Source organism: Diceros bicornis, chromosome 24 (assembly GCF_020826845.1).
Source record: "Diceros bicornis minor isolate mBicDic1 chromosome 24, mDicBic1.mat.cur, whole genome shotgun sequence".
NCBI classification, from domain to species: Eukaryota; Metazoa; Chordata; class Mammalia; order Perissodactyla; family Rhinocerotidae; genus Diceros; species Diceros bicornis.
In genome coordinates, this window is record NC_080763.1 from 21,791,261 (window position 1) to 21,803,709 (window position 12,449).

Consider the following 12,449-nt stretch of genomic DNA (forward strand, 5'->3'; position numbering starts at 1 on the left):
AACAGACATTGTTTTAGGCTAGGCTTTATCTTTTGGGTTTTCAAGGGTATATGTATTGGCTGGACGTTCTTTGCTTTCCCAGGCTTCCCATCTGCCCACATGTCCGGTCTTACCTCCTTGAGAATCTCCAGTGGCAGTGGGTCCAGCGGTGGCCTTTGAACACCTAGCAGGGCCATCTGGAACTGTAAGAAGTATTCTGAGGGCACTTGCACCTCTAGCTGGCCTGGAGCAAAAGTCACTTGAGCATTCAATTTACATAGAAGGTTTCGTCCCAGGAGGAGAACAGAGCATTCAGGCATATAACATTTTTTCAATTAAAAAGATCCAAGGTAGAGAAAGGAGAGTCCATCCAAATGAAGCCAACCAGTTGCATTGTCCATTTATGCCTATGGGATATTGTCGCAGTGGAAATTGCCCTGCTCTGGCAAGGGCCCCCTGACTGAATTGTGTCCCTTGTTGGGTTCAAGAAGGAGACAGTCCCTCTCTTAGACCTGGCAATCCTGCAGGCATTTTCCCCTGGACAAGCAGTTGGCCTGGGAAAAGGGGGGGAGGAGGTGGATCCGGGAGACTCCTCGGTCCATTGTCCCCTCGTCCCTGATCTAGATATAGCAGCATAAATGCTTAAACATAGGGAATTTTTAGGGCCCAGCCCAGTAGTGTAGTGGTTAAGTGCCTGCCCTCTGCTTCGGCGGCCCGGGGTTCGCAGGTTTGGATACGGGGCGTGCACCAATGCACCGCTTGTCAAGCCATGCTGTGGTGGCGTCCCATATAAAGTAGAGGAAGATGGGCATGGATGTTAGCTCAGGGCTAATCCTCCTCACAAAAAAATCATAGGGAATGTTATTTTTCTTTCTTTCCTTCTTGTAGAACAATTTTGGCTATAAAGTCATATCATAACTGAGTGTCCCGGTTGGGGGCCATTTTTCTCCTGAGCCAGTGTATACTGGGGCCAGGCTACATTACAGTAAAAGATCACCCTTTTGTTTGTCATGGGCTCATAACTGAAATCAGCCCAATTGGCCAGCATGTACCCTAGTGGACCCTTTTTTTGGAATGGACAGAGTGGTGCCCATAGCAATAAAATTTGTGTCTGGCAATTAATGGGCTGGGAAAAGGGTGCAGGGCTTGACTCTGGGCTTCCGGATAACTATGGGACTTATGCAAATCCCACTCCACCCAAGCGTACCGTTCTCATACCAATGTTAAACAAGTCAAAGAGGCAAGAGGTAAGATCTAATTTCCCAAAGCCAGTGTAGGAAGTCAAGTGCCTGGTAGAAAGTTTCTATTTTGTAGGAAGTCAAAGTTCAGCTTACTTTAAGCCCAAACCTAACTTCCACATGATCCACAGCGAAGAAGGCACTGGACAAGACAAACAAAGAGGGGGAAAAGATGGTCGGGCTGTGTTCTCATGGCTTCTGCCCAAGGGTTAACACACAAATAGCAGTGCCCGCATTGAGGTGTATAATACTGGCTTGACACTTGACAGAAAAGGTCACAAACTTCATGTCCCCATTGAGGATGTAACAAGCACTGGAAGTATGTTGTGGGATTCTGACATGGAGAAAAACTGGCACACGGACTAATGGAACAACACACACACTCAACAGAAGAACAGACCATACAGGCATGCACATCACAAAAAAACCAGAGACTAGTCTTCCAGCTAATATACTAGGCAGTCTGTACTTTTCTTTATCCCTAAACAACAGCACCCAAACCAGATGGACCTTGGCCTGCTCAAAGCCCCCAGACAAGGAAAAAGGAATATAGTACCCGGGAGGCGCACTCCAGATGACTCACCTAGCTGCAGATGCAAGCTCATCATCTTATGATCCAGTCCTTCCATTTCCCGATCACTGAAACATTAGAGGCAGTTGGCAAGTGAGGAAGACACAAGGAGAATTTCCCAGGTGGAAAAAAGGAGAAAAAAAAAAGGCCGCCCAGCAGCTGTAGGGAAAAATCCCAAAACAGCTTCCTCCAAGTCGACTAGCCCTGGGCAGAGGTTTGTCCCATCTGGGTTGCCAGAATTTGATAACGAGCAATGGGCTCCCTCTGCTCACTGCAATCTGAGCCAATCAGTCACAAGGAGTTAGAGATCAAGAAACAAAGTTTAATTAGATTAGCCAGCAAATCAGAAGACAGGTGAATAATGTCCCAAAGACCCATGTTCAAAGATTACAGAATCTTGACGCAGTTACATAGGGAAAATGGGCAGTAAGGAGGAGGTCCAGGGATGTTGGTTTCCAGACATGACGGGCTCCAGGCACTACATTGTTCCATTCTTCTGTCAGCTGTGATGGATACCTTGTAGGAGTGTTTCCTGCCTGTGGTCAGCCTGTTCCTGGAGACAAACTCATAGAACAAAGTTTTAATTTATCAAGCTATTGGGGAGTACATATGTAAGCAGAGGCCATAAATCAGTAGAGCATGTGAATTTTTTGGAGTACGTGCAGAACAGGGAGTAGTCACACAGAGGAGTGGCTGGGGCCATTTAGTGTAACAAGATGGCCTCACTTATGCTCACTTACAGTATTATGTGGGTAAATGTTATTGATATAAGTGTTTTAAAATTTATATAACATTCCATGGGGCTGGCCTGGTGGCATAGTGGTTAAGTTCCTGCGCTCTGCTTTGGCGGCCCGGGGTTGCAGGTGCGGACCTATGCACCACATGTCAAGCCATGCTGTGGCAGGCGTCCCACATATAAAGTAGAGGAAGATGGGCGTGAATGTTAGCCCAGGGCCAATTTTCCTCAGCAAAAAAAAAAGAGGAGGATTGCCAACAGATGTTAGCTCAGGGCTAGTCTTCCTCACACACACACAAAAAATCATATAACATTCCTAAAATTCTGATCTGTCCTTGTTATCAGTCATAATTCTGGTTATTATTTTGAAGTGTTGTATGTCACAGAAATAACCAAGTTTCTTGGTTAATTGTCATTTTTAAATCTTTTGTTGTTTATAGACAGTTATTGTTTTATTCTGATGCTTTTGCAAATGTTTTCATCTTCAGAGAGATTCATGGAAATGACTGTGGCGCTTACTCTAGAATACAGATTTGTGACAAACTTCCAGATTATAAAACTGAACTAGGTAAGAAATAACAAAACTCTAATGAAGAAACTAATGGCCCCATAAAACTGCTAACAGAAGATTAAGATCAAGAATCGATTATACAGGACTAAATGAACCAAGGATGATTGTTATAATTTTTATGATTTTTCATTTGAAATATTGCTGATTTTTTTGACTTTTTTTTTCCAGATTTAAGGAAACCTTTTCTCTTTGCTCCTAAGCTAACTATGACTTATAACAATTTGGTAAATTATAACTTTGTAAGCAGAATTGGAACATTTATCTTTTTCTTCCTACCTGATCCCTCCAGCATTTGGAAATTCTTAGTGAGTGAGTATTGTTTTCATGGCAATATAGTTATTTGCATAAATTCAATAAGAATCTGTTCTCCTTAGGACAAGACACTGGAAACATTGGTTATATTACCAAAGCTTTGACTGGAATATCATATTTGAGAAAAACATGTATACACTCAGATATGACCAAACAGCTTTTGACAGACCAGGATTGGACTTTATGGAATAAAGCCACTTGGAAATATTGGCCTGATACCTTGTTTACAAAAGTTCCAAGGAATTTTATGCAGGTGAGTAAGGCAAGTCACTTATCTGGCAGGTGCCTGAATCCTCAATATTTTGGGGAACCTCAAAAGAAGACAGGAATTCACCCAAATCTGTAGGTATTGCAGGCAAAGTCTGATGACAAAGTCCTTGGCTTGGGTTTCCTGGCCTCAAGAGGCCTTTAAAGTTCAACCTGAGATTCCTTATGAAGAATTCCAGCACAGCAGATTTTAAAAAGCCTATATGATCAGTTGCTATTCTTGCTGCACTTATGTAAATAATTGAATCAACTTTTACTGAAACTAGACATTTTGCAAACCAATTAGTCTTAATTCGGCTATCTTTGGTAAAAATGAGGGTGATTTTAGAGAGAAAAATTATGTTCCAATAGAAACTATAGTACACATTCATGGATATTAGATTCTAATTCTGTTAATTGTCTTTGAGGTTTTTTGTTTTATATATGTTAACTGCACTGGATCCTGAATTCTTCTAATCTCCTAAACTATCTGGCTACAAATCTCTAAACTAACATTTTCAATTTTCCCATCATTTTCATTTGGAATCATTGAGAACTGAACCTGCACTTTTTCCTGAAGCCTTGCAAACTGAAGCTGGAGGACTTGACATAAACTTCAGAGATTCTTGTTTATTGCTGTGTAAGCCACTCAGAAAGATACCCGAATGCAGCGTGACATCATCAGAGACATTTTAAGCTGCAAAAGATGCTTCAACACCGACATCTAGAAATCTTCTTAACTGGCTGTCCTCTGAACTCAGAAACTGGTTTATAATTCACGCCAACCATTAACCTTGTTTTTCTTTTGTTTCCATAGAAATGCTTCTTATTAAATATCCGATTGCTTGCTTCCACAATATAGGTCTAACTTTGGGAGCCCAGCTGCATCACCGCCTTCTAAAACGAACTTAACTGATCTGTCATCAGGACTAAGAAATGTGTTCAGTGAGATGGAACAATATACCACTCAGCTTCTGGACTATGCAACTTCTTTAAGTTTCAAAAGGACCATGAGATGATAGCATCAAAATTGCTGAAGATTCTTTTCTAAGGAGTCAACCCTTGGACCCACCACACGTGGGTAAAAAAGGCGCCCACGCCTGCACATCAAGAGAGATCGTCACAGACAATTGATGACTCCAAGTTTTCCTGCAAAACACTCTCTGATTTGAAACTCTTGTTTCGGTGACACCATGCAGATAAGTAATGACCGGCTATCCACCCCAGGCTCTGCCCTGGATCCTAACCAACCCCATACCATTTAGGCACAGTATGCTTACAAGCAGGTTGCATGTTCCTGGGCAGCAAGACTAGGTCCATCAGAGAAATGGGCAACCCAGTAGCTAGACTATGAAGAGCTAGTGGAATCCGGGGGGGTGGGAGTATGCCCAGATCCTAAACACGTTGAGGCTATAATACTACAAATGGTTGTTACGAACAATTTGGGGCTATGCCTCTGGTGACCCACAAACCTATTTACAGATTAGCTGTAAATTCTGCCCTTTACCAGTCCATATGACAACGCCCATGCTCAGCAGGAAGCAGTTACAGAAGCGGGACCTTTGACCTGGGCCCCTCAAGAATGAGGAACAGGATAAAACTAGAGGGGGTTTTGTCACGACTAGTGGTCCAGGAACTCAAGGGTGGTTTTGGAAGCATTTAACTGTTTTTCCAAGTTGTTTTTTATGTTAAGGAGACACAACCAGCAACCACCCTGAAGCTAACCAAGCCTCCCTACAAGAGCTATGCCCATGACCTTGCCTTATCTTTAAGAAGATCTCTTCAGGAGGAGATTAAGCCTCATTACCATAATCTGCAGTATACCTGCATCTCCTTTTCAATATTCATTCCCCAACCGAAATAAAATTTCCTGCTTCCCTTTGGGGACACCATGACTTTGGAAATGATTCCTCATGGCCTCCTATTTGCTGCAAATACACTTTACTTTGTGAGACAACTTCCGCTGGTATAGAGTCTTATTTAACTCACCAGGGGGCAGGCCCACTTGGTTGGGTATTAGTTGCAGGTAGAGAAGCTTCCCAACTGCCAGCTCAGTGCCACAGCCGGAACCTCAGCACGCCCCCGCGTGCCCCAAGCCAGAACCATAGGGGATTTTACCTCATGGGTCTGAGGCGCAAAGACGCCTCATGAGGCTGCTCAGCCACCCATCGCTCCGTGCGGGAACACGTGACCCTGTCCGGCCTCAGGGCGCCCTCCCCACGGCCTAGGACTGGGGACTGACGGACTTAGACCCGCGACTTCGCTGCTTGGGGCCGGAACCCAGCAGCGTGCAGCTGGAATGGGGGCGACCGTCATCCTGGAGCCCGCGGGCCCCTGCCGCTGGGACGAGCCCGTGCGCATCGCCGTGCGCGGCCTGACCGCAGGACAGCTGGTCACGCTGCGCGCGTCCCTGCGCGACGACAAGGGCGCGCTCTTCCGGGCCCACGCGCGCTACCGCGCCGACGCCGAGGGCCAGCTCGACCTGGAGCGCGCGCCCGCGCTGGGCGGCAGCTTCGCGGGGCTCGAGCCCATGGGGCTCCTCTGGGCCCTGGAGCCCGAGAAGACTTTGTGGCGGTTTCTGAAGCGGGACGTGCAGACGCCCTTGGCCGTGGAGCTGGAGGTGCTCGATGGCCACGAGCCCGAGGGCGGGCGGCTCCTGGGCCGGGCGGTGCACGAGCGCGACTTCCTGGGGCCCGGGGTGCGGCGGGAGCCGGTGCGCGCGGGCCGGGTGCGCGCCACGCTCTTCCTGCCGCCAGGTGAGCCTGGGCTGCTGGGGGGACGCGAGCCTGTGCCCTGGCCGCCAGGGGTTTCTGGTACTACTGCTTCAGGGGAGTTTGGCTCAGAAACAAGGTCAGAGAATCTGACATTGACTAAATCAGTGGCCGCCCAACCGAAAGAGGGAGAGGATTTTGATATGCATTTTGCTTGCATTATCTTATTTAATATCTATACTATCCCAATGAGGTGGGTACTGTTATTCCGCAGATTAAAAAAATGGGTCAGAGTCAGTAGGTATGTTGTCCCCTCTACCCTACAGATCTCTGCAGGCATCGGCCCAACTAGTCAAGGAAGCTATTGCCATGTCGCCTTTCTCTAGTGTCCTGGGTACACTGGGCCCCTTCTGCACTTCTTCATATTCCTCTACCACAGATCAGACTTCTGACTTCACTGCCTTCCTCACCTAAACCCATCTCTGGGTATTTCTTTTTCTTACCTCTCACTAAATAAACATCTGAAATATCAGTACACAAAAAGCCAAGGGTTGATGCTACACCTCATAAAGCTTTGTTTCAAGATTCTTAATTCTGTGTCCAATCCCCTCACAGAACACCGTGAATCTGCACTAAAAAGTGCAATTCCTCCTTCCATGATGTAGTCATTAAGGAAAGACTTTGTTACTCTCTTTTACACCTAAGGATTCTTCGAACCATTCAGAGAATTTATCACAGAATCTCATGGGGGTGGGGAAGTAAACTCACCAATGAGAATGTACACTGTAGATTTTCCTGCCCCCAGGGAACTTTTATCCTTTTTTCAATAGTGACTCAGGGAGCTGTTTTCTTTCCTTTGATTTACAGGAACCCACTAAATAATTTAGATCTCTAAAATGAAAGCAAATGCTTTGAATTGTGTAATGCCTTTTCTCAATACTACTCCCCTCTCTAGGACCTGGCCCTTTCCCAGGAATCATTGACATCTTTGGTGTTGGAGGGGGCCTGTTGGAGTATCGAGCCAGCCTTCTGGCCGGCCATGGCTTTGCCACGTTGGCTCTGGCTTATTATGACTTTGAAGATCTCCCCAAGAAACTGGAGGGCATACACCTGGACTACTTTGAAGAAGCCCTGTGCTACATGCTGCAACACCCCCAGGTTCTCCTGATGTCCTTTATTGTATCATTCTCTCTAGAAATATCTCCAGAGAGGTTGTTGCTCTGCACTCACTTGTGCCAGGTGCACTGATGCTGCTCTACTCTTCTCTCACAGAGATTCTTTTGGAGACTTCCTTGGCTTTAGGTGCCTGTTTCCACTTTCTCTATCAGATGGATTAATAATGCAGAATTAATCATAAAATCCATGTGATATTTTATTTAAAGGAATTATTTAGTAATATTAAAATTCCTTTTGTTCTGCAAATGGAGCTTCTGATTTATTAGCTTTGCATGCTTGTTTTTTATCTTTAATTTGCTGACATCAGAGTATGTTCTGAGATTTTGATCAGACAGAACTTGCCCTCCCCCCCCCCCCCAGTTAGGAAGCTAAGAACTATTTAATTGGACTCTGAAGTCTTACTTTGTTTCTATAAAGTTAATCATTTGCCAATATATTTAGATGAGGTCTGATGAATGATTCACTTCTTGGAATAGAACTTGGTTCCACTCATTGGATACCCAGCCACGTTGAGACTTTGATCATGCCCACCTGAATGAGGCCCTGAACTTGACAGGTTCCATGACTCAGCATGCTCTAGTAGATGATTCTCTGGAACATTTGTAACCAATTCCCAAATTTTCCAGTGACTTGAAGATTTGTTTGCCGTGTGTTCGGCCAGACATTCTTTATGTGGGAAGAAACTCTGTCAGCTGAGATTGATTCTCTTATGGCAAATTCACAAATTAAAGCTGGCAGCATCTCTAGTTGCATTTAGAAAAACATTTTTCTATTGGGTAGCTTCTTGACCCTTGACTCTTCTCTCTTCTTCCAGGTTAAAGGCCCAGGCATTGGGCTTCTGGGTATTTCTGTAGGGGCAGATATTTGTCTCTCCATGGCCTCATTTTTGAAGAACGTCTCAGCCACAGTTTCCATCAATGGATCTGGGGTCTGTGGAAACACAGATGTATGCTACAAGCAAACTTGCATCCCAGCATTGGGACTTGATCTGAGGAGAATCAAGGTAGCTTTCTCAGGCCTCCTGGACATTGTGGATATGCGGAATGATGTTGTAGGAGGGTGTGAGAACCCCAGCGTGATTCCAATAGAGAAGGCCCAGGGGCCCATCCTCTTCATCGTTGGTCAGGATGACCGTAACTGGAGGAGTGAGTTCTATGCCCAAATTGCCTCTGAACGCTTACAGGCCCATGGAAAGGAAAAACCCCAGATCATCTCTTACCCTGGGACTGGGCATAACATCGAGCCTCCTTACTTCCCGCTGTGCCCAGCTTCCCTGCACAAATTAGTGAACAAACCTGTGCTCTGGGGTGGAGAGCCCAGGGCTCATTCTAAGGCCCAGGTAGATGCTTGGAACCAAATTCTAACCTTCTTCTGCAAATATCTTGGAGGTACCCAGAAGAGAGCTTCCCCCAAATTGTAATGCATTGGTCTGTTGTTGACATGAGAGATTCAAGGTGAGATTCTAGTGTTTAATAATCTTATGTGAATCATTTGTCCCCTGAATAACGTTAAATTCATGTCATTGGTATTAATGATGTATTTTAGGTAACTTTTGGCAATAAGTAATTTTTCATAGTTTTACTATTATGACAGGCCTATTGTAGAAGATTCAATTAAAGGTATACAACACAAAAAGTAAAAAGCATCCCTGCTGTTAAAATTTGTGTTTTCTTCTAGATTCTTTTACTTGAAACTTTCAGCCATAGAAGAAATTTAAAGCTGAACAAATACTGGGTTAATGGTCCATCACTGGGGAGAATGTCCATCCAATGTTTGCTACTGGTTCAACTACTGATAGCAGGGTAGAATTTTTGTTGGGCAAAAGTATACAGAAAGGTGTTGATATAAGGAAAGCCAAAATGACCTTTGTCTTGTGGAGATCAGAGAAGAATCCTCTGGGAGGAGTAGTTAGGGTAAAGAAAGAGGTATCTGTCTCTAGAATAGTTAAGTCTAAACTCTGTCCCAAAGGTGAGTGACTATGACCTATTTTCCCTCTTGCTCCTGGATCTAAGAATAGACTTTGGAAAATCATAGTGTGACATCCTTTGAGGCATCATTCCTCACTTTCCTTGACATGAGGGCTACAAAGCATTGTGTAAGTATATTTGAAGAGATAATAGCTGAGAATTTTCCAAAACTGACAAAGACATCAAGAAACATTTTCAAGAAGCACACTGTCTTAATCAGCTCGGGCTGCTACAACAAAATACCATAGCCTCACTGGCTTAAACAATAGACATTTATTTCTCACAGTTCTGCAAGCTGGGAAGTCCGAGACCAGGTTCCAACAGATTCAGTTCCTCTTGAGCACCATTTCCTGGCTTACAGACAGTGTCTTCTCCCTATGTCCTCAAATGGGAGAGGAAGAGAGAGCTCTCATATCTCTTCTTTTTCTTATAAAGACACTAATCAGCCCTGGGGCCCTCACTCTCATGACCGCATTTAAACCTAATTACCTCCTAAAGGTGCCACCTTCAATAACCATCACACTGGGGGTTACGGCTTCAACATATGAATTGGGGAGGGGGGGATCCAACCATTCAACCCATAACAACTATAAACCTCAAGCAAGATAAATATAAAGAATACCATATTTAACGTATCACAGAAATACCATTTGTTGCAGTTTTATAAAATAGCCATAAATTCTTTGACATTTCTCCCACCAAGAAGTGGGAGATCTATGTCCCCTCTCCTCAAATCTGAATGGGCTTCTGACTGCTTCAATCAGTAGAGTCAAGCAGAATTGATGCTATGTGGCTTCAGAGGCTAGGTCATAAAAGGCCATGATAATCCCACTTGGCTTCCTGGGAACACTTGCTCTTGGAGCCCTGAGCCACCATGTAAGAAGTCTGACTATTTTCAAGCTGTAATGCTGTGAGGAAGCCCCAAACACATGCAGAGGCCAACTGTAGGCCCTTCCTGTGGTAGTCCCAACTGAGCTCAGCCTTTGAGTCATCTCAGCCCAGGTACCAGATATCTGAGTGAAAAAACCTCTGGGTGATTCTAGCGGCCAGCCATTTGAATCTTCCCAGCAAAGGCTTCAGGTATCCTGAAGCAGAGAAGAGGGGTCCCTGTAAAGCCTTGTCCAAATTGTGGATTTGTGAGCGAAACAAATGATTGTTATTTTATGAGACTATGGTTTGGGGTGTGTTGCATTATCTGTTGCTGGGTAACAAACCACCCCAAAACATAGTGGTTTAAAACAACCATGTATTCTCTCAAGAGTGCAAATTGGAAAGGACTTGGTAGGAATGGATCATCTCTATTCCAAGTGGCATTGGCTACATGGCAATGTAGCCAACTGGCAGTTCTACGGAGAGTTAGAGGATCTACTTTCAAGATAATCACTCACATGGTAGGGAGGGTGGTATTGGCTGTCAGCTAGGAACTCAGGCAGGACTGCAGCTTATAGGGGATCTCAACTTCTCTCCACGTGGGCCTTTTCACTGGCTACCTAGGCTGAGTTCCAAGAGTAAGCATCCCAAGAGAGTAAGGCACAATTCCATGGCATTCTTTTGACCTAGTCTTGGAAGCTACATAGCATCATTCTTGCCATATTCAATTGGTCAAGACAGTCACAACGATCCACCCAAGTTCAAGGAGAACATAGAGCCTACCTCTTAAAAGGAAATGGGCAAGGTTCTAGAAGGCCATATGGAACAAGAAACATTGTAACCATCTTTGGAAAATCTGCCTTCCTGCTAACAATGGATCACATTACTCCCACAGGTAAGGCATACCCATCACTCTTCCAATGCCCACCAAAGGTCTCATTCCATTATAGCCTCATGCTCAAGCTCAAGGTGCCAGATTGCATCATCTACATCAGATCTAGGTACAGATGAGGCTTCTCAGGTACAATGTCTTGGATATAGTTCTTTGAATATCATTGTTCTCAATCTGAAGACCTGTGAAATAAAGAAACAGGTTAACGATACTTGCATATACATATTCCAGAATACAGTGGTGGGATAGGTAAAAGATAAGTCGTAGATATTCCTGTTCAAAAATGGGGAAAATGAGAGGCATAAAACAGTCACCGGCCCCTAGCAATTTTGAAATCCATCTAAGAACTTGTTGCTAATTCTTTCATTGGTGCTCAGTTTACTCTCTGTGTGTTGTTCTCGGTAGCTCTTAGTTTCACCCTCTGGGTTGAAACCTTTTTTTTCCATAAGAAAACTGAATCAGCAACCAAAAGCCTCTTCAATCTGTTTCCTGGATGAAAAGATTATGAATCCAAAGGTCTCTTTTTAGTTTGCACTCTCTCTCTTTTAGTTCAAGCTCATAGTGCTTCGACCAGAACAATTCTCTTAAGAACTATATGTGTTCTAAAAATCTTAGTGGAGTTCACTCCATTAGACAAAATACACACTACAAATCTGTTTGAGATAAGAACATCTCTACCTTGGGTTCCCTGAGAGGATGCTGCAGGACAACACCCTTAGGACTCCCAGAAGCTCTATTATTTGATAGACAGGATCTGTTAGGCACACCTTAAAGTCTTTAGAGGCACTTTTTTCAGTCTGAAATGTTCTATGAATCACTACCATGAATCTTTCTGAGGTCTTTACAAAGGACGTCCCACAGACCTACCCTGCATTTGACTTTGGTATGAGGTCCTATCTAAATTAAAGAATAATTTGCCATCTGGAGAGGTTGGGAATGAGAAACAGTATTATTGTCAAACTTGGCAAGTCCTGGTTCCTTCATATTTAACAGTTCATTCTTTAGCTCACCCCTTCCTCTTGCATTTTATTTTAGGCAGCAAGAAGCAGCCAGGTGGTACTTTGAATCCCCCACTGAGAAATCACCTTAGCTAGATCATTGAATTCATTAGGTATAAATCCCCATTTTCCACTATACTGCAGATGTTGCCTCTGGCTTCCAAAAATTTTGTCTTGCTTTC

The 12,449-nt window shown here is 44.3% G+C and overlaps 1 protein-coding gene and 1 long non-coding RNA gene across 3 annotated transcripts in view; one reads left to right on the plus strand and one right to left on the minus strand.

Annotated features, from left to right (window-relative positions):
- The window catches only part of LOC131420905 (peroxisomal succinyl-coenzyme A thioesterase-like), a 202,085-nt gene extending 192,063 nt beyond the window's left edge, over positions 1-10,022 (plus strand). Inside the window, exons 2-5 of one of the 2 annotated variants that reach the window (XM_058567299.1) lie at positions 3,013-3,092; positions 4,516-6,409; positions 7,320-7,522; positions 8,355-10,022. In XM_058567299.1, coding sequence (XP_058423282.1) covers positions 5,953-6,409; positions 7,320-7,522; positions 8,355-8,960 — 1,266 coding nt within the window. In that variant the 5' untranslated portion in view covers positions 3,013-3,092; positions 4,516-5,952 and the 3' untranslated portion in view covers positions 8,961-10,022. Of the gene's footprint in view, positions 1-3,012; positions 3,093-3,492; positions 3,661-4,515; positions 6,410-7,319; positions 7,523-8,354 lie in introns of those variants that run through there. The other variant, XM_058567298.1, reaches the window with a different exon arrangement.
- LOC131420913 (uncharacterized) overlaps positions 9,732-12,449 on the minus strand; it is a 29,097-nt gene continuing 26,379 nt past the window's right edge. Inside the window, exons 2-3 of the long non-coding RNA XR_009223712.1 lie at positions 11,284-11,451; positions 9,732-9,889 (exon numbers count right to left, since the gene is read on the minus strand). This is a non-coding gene — a long non-coding RNA (uncharacterized LOC131420913). The remainder of the gene's footprint in view (positions 9,890-11,283; positions 11,452-12,449) is intronic.